Source organism: Pleurodeles waltl, chromosome 3_1 (genome assembly GCF_031143425.1).
Source record: "Pleurodeles waltl isolate 20211129_DDA chromosome 3_1, aPleWal1.hap1.20221129, whole genome shotgun sequence".
In the NCBI taxonomy this organism is placed as follows: Eukaryota; Metazoa; Chordata; class Amphibia; order Caudata; family Salamandridae; genus Pleurodeles; species Pleurodeles waltl.
In genome coordinates, this window is record NC_090440.1 from 153,136,798 (window position 1) to 153,145,889 (window position 9,092).

The window sequence follows — 9,092 nt, forward strand, 5'->3', positions numbered from 1 at the left end:
CTTGACAGTGTCCGGAAGTTCAGGTGGTGGTTAATGTATGCGGGTCCTTGGATTTGTGGAGCCTTGTGTTCATGGATCAGAACCTTGAATTGGCATCTCTTCTGTAGTCTCTGTAGGAGTTGAAGGCGATTTCTACGTAGAGGGTGTTGCAGTAGTCTAGTCAATTGGTGATGAGGTCCTGTATCACAGTGCATCTCGTGTGCGGGGATAGCCACTTGAAGGTCTTACGTAGCATGCGCAGAGTGAAGAAGCAGGCAGAGGAGATGGTGTTAATCTGTGATTTTGTGGTGAGCATGGCATGTTTGGAGGGAGTGGGTGCAGGTCCTAATTCTGAAGGCCACCAGGAGTCTGTCCATGTGTTTCTGCTCTTGCCGAAGATCAGAATTTCAGTCTGGTCTGTGTTTAGCTGCCAGCAGTTTTCTTCATCCAGTTGACCATGCTTGTCATGCATCTGTAGAAACTGGTTTTGGTGGTACTAGTGGGGCTGTCAGTGAGCGAGAGGATGAGTTGGCTGTCGCCTGCATAGGAGATTATGTTGAGGCTGTAAGATCTGATGATGTTGGCTAAGTGGGGTTATATATGTGTTAAAAAGCATGGGGCTGATGGATGATCCTTTAGGGGGGTTGGGGGGACCCAGCAGGTGATGTCCTTTGGTTCAGAGATGAAAGGCAGTAGGTGAATCCTCTGGATTCTTCCGGTGAGGAAGGAGGTGATCCATCTGAGTGCATCCACTTCGATGGCGATTGGGTGGAGCGTTTTGATCAGCATGTGGTGAGATACAGTATCAGAGGCTGATGAGAGGCCAAGGAGGATCAGAGCTGCTGTTTCTCTTTGGCCGAGGAGAGTAAGGATGTAATCCGTGGCTGCGATCTGGGCAGTCTCGGTGCTGTGATTGCTGCGGAAGGCGGATTGGGAGGCGTTGAGTAGCTCGATCTGCTTCAGGTAGGTTATGATTTGCTTGCTGATTACTTTGTCCCAGTACCTTAGTTGGGAAGGGGAGCAGGGAGATTGGCTGGTAGTTTTTAGATATTGTGGGGTTTTTTGAGTAGTGAATTGCCTTCAGCATGTTTCCAAGCCTCGGGGAAGGTTGCAGTGTTGGAGGTGTTGAGTAGAATGGTGAGTTTCTGGACGATCCTTTGGTTTCTGAGATTGAAGATATGGTGCAGGCAGCAGTCTGTGGAGGCTCCTGAGTCAATCGGTTTTATGGTGGAGGTGGTGCCCTTGATGGAGAGAAGGTTCCAGGTGGTTAGTCTGTGGTTGGTTGTGGTGGTGGTGACTCTATCCGATTAAGTCTGTAGGTGTAGGTTGGGGTTTGAATCTCCTGTATATGATTGCAGTCTTGTTGTGAAAGAAATTGGCAAAGTTGTCGCACAGCTCCTGTGAAGGTGTGATGTTGTTTTCACTAGCCGCCGATTTGGAGAATTCCTTAATGATGTTAAAGAGTTCCTTGGTGTTGCTGCTGGCTTTGCTATGCGTGGCTAGTGCTGCCTTCTTTGTTGCTCTCAGCAGGTGGTGGTAGGGGTAGGGAGGTCTTGAAAGCTGCCCTGTTGGAGGTGTCTGTGCTGGCACGCCACTTCCTCCCCAGCTGTTTGCTGCCTTCTTTAGCTGTTCTGAGTTCAGGGGCATACCAGCTGGCCTTTTTAAATTGTTTTCTCTGGATGCTGCTTTTGATGGGGACCATGCTATTGGTGCAGTTGGTGATCTGGGTTTAAAGTTCTGCACTCCTTGTTCGAGGTCGGTGGCAGTGGCAGGGCTGGAGGTGTTGAGGGCATCAGTCCAATTGGCTTCTAAAACTTTGCTCTATGCATGGTGGGGGGGGCTGGATGACGTGGGGTTGTCGTGCGGGGGCTAAAGATGCTGAAGTGGACAACAGAGTGGTCAGTGCATACATGTTTGGTGACGTGGCTGTATGTGATGTGGCTGTTGGAGGTGAAGATGGAGTTTAGCGTGTATCCTTAGGTGTGCTGGGTTAATCCGAGGCAGCTCATACTGTTTAAGAGGTGTGTGGTGTTTTTGGGATCGTCAATGTGGAAGTTAAGGTAGCTGAAGAAGATGTAGTCCTTGGATTGTAAGGCAAGGGGTACGATGAAGTCTACAATGGTATTGCAGAAGCTGGTGCACGGGCCTGAGGGTTGGTATGCTATGGTACCTCTCATGGTAGTCTTGTCCTTGTGGAACTTGAAATTGAGGTGCTCCATGGGGGTGGTAGTGTTGGCAGTGGAGGTGGTGCACTGTATGGTTTCTTTATGGACTGTGGCTGTTCCTCCTGTTGGCCTGCTGGTGCAGCCTTTGTGAGTGATTTTGAAACCGTTGGGGATTGCTGTGGCAATGTCTGGGGCGCATGTGGGTGTGAGCCAGGTTTCGTTGAGGAAGATGATGTTGGGCTGAGAGTAGTGATGAGCTCCTATAGTTTGATGGAGTGCTTGCACATTGAACATGTGTTTAGGAGCAGGCAATGGGGTTGGTGTGTTGCTTCTGGTGTGTTGTGGTGAGAATTGGGCGTGGTGCTGTGCGCCATGACGGTGTTCGTGCAGGAGAAGGTGCATCAGGCGCAGGAGAACTGTTCTACTGTTGAGTGCAGTGCAGCATGGTGGCAGTGTTTTCTGGGTCGTCCAGTGTTTAGGGCTTGGAGGGTGGCGTCGTCGTAACTGTGGGTGGGCCAGGGATCAGGGGTCCTGGCGCTGGGCATAGATCCAGGCGCAGACGAGCTTGCCTTTGGTGCGCCGGTAGCTCGGCAGTGTTGTGGCCTCCATTAAGTAGGTCCTCGGTAGGGTGCTGGGAGGCAGTGGGGGAGGCTAAGCGGGAAATAACAGGCGGCAGGCAGGTGCCACAATGATAGAAAAAGCAAGGAGAAGGCAGTGAAAACAAGGGAAAAGAAAGAAGGCACACAAAAAACGGTGGGAAAGCAAGGAGAAAGCAGTGAAAACGAGGGAAAAGAGAAGGCTTACAATAAACAGTGGAAAAGCAAGGAGAAAGTGAAAACGAGAGAAAAGCAAGGAGAAACCAGTGAAAACGAGGGAAAAGGAGAAAGCACCCAAAAATGGGGACAAAAAGCAAGATGGAAGAAGTGAAAACGAGAGAAAAACGAGTAGAAGGCACACAAAAAACAGGAAGGTTTTATTTTTTTAAATCCATGTTAAAAAGTGCCTTAAAGGAGAGTAATCCCTCAAATCACACTTTCAGTGCCTGCTTGGGACCTTAATGTAGTTGTTACAAGACTAATGGGTCCTCCTTTCAAACATCTATACTGCTGTAACATGCAGTTTGTATCATGGAAGGTAGGGTTCTTAAGTATCATCACATATCTAATGAGATTCAATGAGTTGCAGGCTTTGACTATAGAACCTTTCACTCAGCTTCATAGTGATAGGGTCGCCTTAAGGACAAACCGAAATTCCTACCCTAGGTAGTTTCTCGTTTTCTTTCTGCACCTAGTTTCTGTCGATGAAAAAGTTTTAACACTTTGGATGTCAATGGAGCACCCATGCATTCCGTTGACAGGATACATCCATCCATAAGACAAGGCAACTGCTTATGACTTTTGTGTATCCTCACGTGGGTAACCCCATTTTCAAGGCAGGCATTGCTAGTTGGATTAGTACATGCATTCAAACATGCCGTGGTTAGGCCAAGCACACATTTATCGTAACATTCCTTTAGCAGATATTTGTCAGGCTGCTACATGGTCTCAACACCCCACACATTTATCAGATATTACTCTGTGGTTATTCAATCTCAACAGCAGGGGTTGGCCAGGCAATGCTGAGAAAATTGTTTCAGACACCGGCACAATCTGTTCGCTAGCCATTGATTATGAAAGAAACTGCTTTTTAGCCTATGGGACAGCATGTGTATTTACAGCTCAAACACTTTGAACAGAAGGTGTTACCCTGTAACCATCTGATCTTAGCATGCAGTGCTGTAGATTCACATGTGCCCAGCCTCCTCCCCGGAAGCAAGTAATAGATATCTTCTAGATTATCTACTACACTATCTTTGACATTCGACTTACACTACGTACATTCAGAGTGGAAAAAAAAAATCCAAGGTGAAGTGTTTGTCAGGCGCATTGTGGGCTAAGGTTGGAGTGACAATAGACCTTGTGACTCGAAAACAACTTGAAAATGTCCACGTCCAACACTACATGGTGGGATTATGCAGAGCATGTGCATCTACAGCACTGCATGCTGCAAACAGGTTGTTACAGGGTAAGTAACATTTTCCTGCTGGATGACATCTTCGATGTCTTCTCATATTATCCTGTCTCGTAGCCAGCAGTTGCTATTGCTCCATTTATTTCCTTTACATGCCAAGACCACTCTTGTACAAATTTGATAGCATTTCTGCTCCCATGACATAGACGAAGCTTCTCCCCAGAAGAACAGTATATACAGTGGTGGCATACAGGCTGAGTGCCAGAGAGTGGGAAAGAGCGTTCTCGTGAGTTCCACTCCTACCATACATTTAACAGTAGCCCCCTCTTAATAATGGTTTCAAAAATCAAAATGTTCACTCTACATAAGATACTTCTCGCCTCTTCTTCTGAGTCTCTCCAGGTCCAGTGGACTGCCCATCTTGTAATTATCTCCTACAATGAGTTCCCTTTCTTGGAAGATTAAAGATTTTTTTTAAACTGGTCACCCACATTTTGGCTACACTATAGTCGGGCAGTACCCCAAGCCTTAAGTAAAATCTGAACCCTCTGGAGGTCTCTTCCCACTTTAGAAACTTCTGCTTTCTGTTGTATGATTTATTTGTATTATTTAAACAGGGAAAGTAATGCAGAATTCTAGTGGTAATGACACTATGTATATGTGTCGTATTTGTGCCTCTGTCACCTTTATACCTACCCTTCTGGCACCACTCTTCTAATAAATATTTCAACTATGACAAGACGTTTCACCTCCCTTGGAGCCTAGCTTTACGCCTTGTAAATCACAAAAAGTAAAGTTGTGTCTTTCTTTGTTTCTGGCATTGTCCAGTTAATGCAATAGTTCCTGCTTTCTCCAGTTCACATTCTCTCATCTATGTGGCAGTCCCATTTTCTTCTGTCTGTTGAGCTTCCTCCACCCTGCAGATTCGTTCCAGCACCGCATCAGTGCGAGTCCTCACTTCCTTGATTGGTTATGTTACTTCTTGTTGCATCATCTGAAATTCTTTGTGGTGTCTCGCTTGGTAGCTGCTTCATTTAGGTCACCCTCCTTTGTGTTTCTTGGTGTATCTTCATGCGAGAGCTCACCTCCTGCTTTGTGGAGCAGGAGGTTCTTCTGATAAAGGATATCAGTTTCTCTTTTTGGTGTATGGAGAGCAACTCAGTCCTACTTTAAAACTGCTACACTAGAAAGTGGAACCTCTCAATTTTGTCCAACACCCCCCCCCCCCCCCCAACATAAAGGTATCGAACAGCAGGTCTTTACACCTTTCTTCAACCTGCATCTACAGACCACATTATCATAGTATGTCACTTCAGTCACTTATTACAAATTCAGGGTGGTCGTAATCACACTGGTAAAATCCTTGGTGAGCCCCTCTGTACAGTTAACACCCTCCTCTTTTCAAGCACTCTGTTACTAAAATTAATAATGAGACCTTTTGAGTGTACAAATGTCGCTTCACCAATTGGCTGATTACCCCCCCTTGTGGTCGCTAACATTTTAATGTTTTCCATCTTTCTCAGTATTTCTTTTTCTTTGTGTTTTCATTTACGTTGTATTTTCCTCACTTTCCAATTACAGCTTTTCCCACCAGACTGGTGGTTCGCATCTGCCCCCTCCAGCAAAACGTGGGCTATCAGGCATGTCTTTATTAACGCCATACTTTATAGGAGGGACACTGTGTGGTACCCAGGCCACCTCTCAACTGAGTCTGTCTTAATTGATTCCGGGGTGCCGCAGCTATGAATTGTCTTTAAAGCCCTCAGTCCTACAAAGCTCACATGGAACTTGAATCATACGCAGCCCAGCCGTGTGCAAGTATTTACTGCGCCTGCTTCCCTTTAATGTATTCCCACCTTACGTCTGTGGCCTCGAAGTATCCTCAAACCCTACTGAGGGGTAGCAGACTTCCAAGAAGGAGAGGGGAGTCGCTTGTCTACATTGCCCTAATTATTCACTTTCTCTTGAATCACACCCTCCGCTGTATGCGTAGCTATCTTTAGACAGCGCTGAGCAAGGGCAGGATCGCCGAGTTACGATTCAGGATTTATTTACAATGAAGAAGGATGTTGATGGGTAGTGAATCCTATTGTGTAGTCATGTAGGTCCAGATTTATCATTAGATTGTGTTGCCTTTGCGTCACGCATGGTTCACAAGGGCAACACAATCCTCAAGTCAGATTTATCAAGCAGTGCAAGGCCACCTTGCGTACCCCTGTGTGGCTTGGTAAATCTGCTTTGCCTTGCGTTACTGCACTTGGGAATGCGTTCCAAGGGTGGAGTGTGGTGTTCCCACGCATTCACCCATGGATTGCATTCCCAGATCTACCTGGAAATGCGTCAAAATGCTACCCGACAGAGGCTCAAAGAGGAGGAATATGTTTATTTCTCCTCGTTGTTTCCTCTTTCTAAGTGTGTTGCATTTTGCAGCATACTTAGAAAGAGGACAGAGCCTCAGAGTATTTTTTTGTGTGCAGGAAGGTGTCCCTTCCAGAACAAAAAAAACCCTTGCACCATGACGCGAGTGTGCTTGCATTGGTGCCAGACAGCACTCTACACCAATGCAACGAGAGAATAGGAATGTGTTGATAGAATTGGTGCATTCCTGCCCTGTCCATTTGATGCAGCTCAACAAATGGCATCAAATGGGGACGGGGGAGGAAGGGGAGCCAGATGACCGTCCATGTCATTGACTGGGATCTCAGTGCTGTGAAGGAGGTTGTATAGTTACTGAACAGTCGTCATGTTTAAAGGGACAGCTCAGCAAAATTTTTTGGTTTAGAGATACCTCCTAAGGAAGAGTTAGTTTTATAGAAATAAAAATAAAAAAAGACACATTTCGCTCACGTGCAGAAAGTTTTCTCCAAGTGAGTGGGGGCTGGGGAGGGCGCTCTGCATTTTCCGTGCCTGGGTCCACCCTTCACAGCATGGCAGAAAGAAATCACTGACGGTCGCTTTACCCTCAAATCCATCACAAACATTGTAGCCTTTTACCAGACAGGCTGCCAAGTCAGAGGTTTACACTGGCAGAGGCTCCGCCATTGTACACTCAGTGAGCAGGGAAACAACAAGTGCGGCTGGGCAGGAGCACCATCAAACCCCATAGTCACTTATGAAGCTTGAGGTGTGCCTTCGAAATGCACTCATATGTTCTCAGTATTGTTAATATTTAGATAATGTAATCATGCAAGGGCGAGCATAGTACTAGAAAGTAATGTTCCTTTTAATGAAACCTCGTGTTTTGCACTCTTCGTTTCCTTCCTTCTAGTGTTGGATCTGGGCATTATACAGCATACGCCGCTCACGAAGGCCGGTGGTTCCACTTCAATGATAGCACAGTAACTCTAACCGAGGAAGAGACTGTGGTGAAAGCCAAGGCCTACATCTTGTTCTACGTCGAACGCCAGACAAAAACTGCAATGGATAAACTTTAATATCCCCCTCACTTACCAAGTGTACAAGACGAAGGAAGACACTTTCATTTCTTTCAAGAACACTTGATCCAAGACAATTCATTTCATTGTGCACTTTTCAGAGTTTTGTCGATATCCATCGCATCTTACATGTTGAACATGGACAAAAGCTAACTTTATTAGTTATACCAGAAAACCTCAGCAGATGTTTGGTTTGCTCATATTTGACTCTGTATACATGTGTGGTTGTCAGTCCTTTCCTTACGCACATTTACTTTAGCAAACCATTTTGTTGTGTTGCGTCTGTATCATGCGAAGGGAATGCTCCCAGTCATGAAAAGCAAAAATAACTTGATGCTGCTTCGTTATAGCTGTTCTGTAACTGACATGCTGGAGTTCCCTCCATTATGAGATGGCCGATTGTTATGCCTGTTTAATGCAAAATAGGCAACTCAGGCTTTCACTCAAGTGCTCACTGAAAAAGGTATCTCTCGGTTGCTAAAATACTCATGTATACTTTGCTCCGAGAATATTTCTTGTCCAGCTGTTTTTTTAAGATGCACTTAAGACTAACATGCATTGAGTGCAGATTGCTATCCCACATAGAATATTAAAATCAAGAAAGCCCTTCAGCTGGTGGTGTATGTTTGTTAATGGTGCTTTGTTTGTACTGTTGTCACAAAGTGCATGTGTTAGTTCTTTTGTTTTTAGTTGTGGGGAAACAACTTGGCTATGGTGATGAAACTGTGCACGCGCAGCTTCCCACTGCCAGTCCATTTTCTTATATTTGATTTCCCTCTGCAATCATTTGTACAATTTGCGTCCAGTTTTACAAAATATAACTGCATACATCGATTGGAGAACATACCTTTCAGGTGGTATACAATCATGCTGCATGCCCAGGTAATTACCAATTAAGAAACATTAGCATTGGGCAAGTGTAAGTTGGACTGAATTTGAACCCCATTTCAGTTCTGGCATAAATAATCGATTTGTTAAAGGAGAAAAATCTCAGTGTTAATTGAGTATTCAGAGGTTTCCATGCTGATACTTCTAGTTCCACATAGGGTTTATAAAGGTGCTGCTAATTCTTTAGAATTCATATTTTTTTAGGTCAAACCAGGAACGTAGATTTTAGAATTTATTAGTTTGTATGAAATTGCAAACAATTTTAAAAAATGATAAACAATTGCTTAAAGTCTGAAAGTATAAAACCTACTTTTAATAAACCAGTTATGTGTACTCTTTGTTTTTTGTTAATTATTTAAATGGTTTGAACTTGTTTTGAACCGCGTAATTGGAACAACTGTAAGTCTTAATTCTGCCACCTTTCAAGCAGACAACCCAGACTGGGAAATGCCCTGCTGTGTCTGAAGTGGGGCGCTGTATAAAGCTTTTGGATAAACCTTCTAAGAAAAATTGAAAGGCATAAGACCCTTTATAAGTGATATATTGTATGCAATACTTAACGAGTCCACTCCTAATAATCTGTATTGAAACTAGTAAAACATTCTAAAAGATGAAT

General features: G+C 44.7%; 1 protein-coding gene across 1 annotated transcript in view; it reads left to right on the top strand.

The window, feature by feature from the left end:
- Nucleotides 1–8,809, top strand: part of USP3 (ubiquitin specific peptidase 3) — a 169,944-nt gene extending 161,135 nt beyond the window's left edge. Inside the window, exon 15 of the mRNA XM_069222017.1 lies at nt 7,423–8,809. Within this exon, the coding sequence (XP_069078118.1) occupies nt 7,423–7,588 (166 nt within the window). The 3' untranslated portion in view covers nt 7,589–8,809. The remainder of the gene's footprint in view (nt 1–7,422) is intronic.
- The last annotated feature ends 283 nt before the right edge of the window (nt 8,810–9,092 follow it).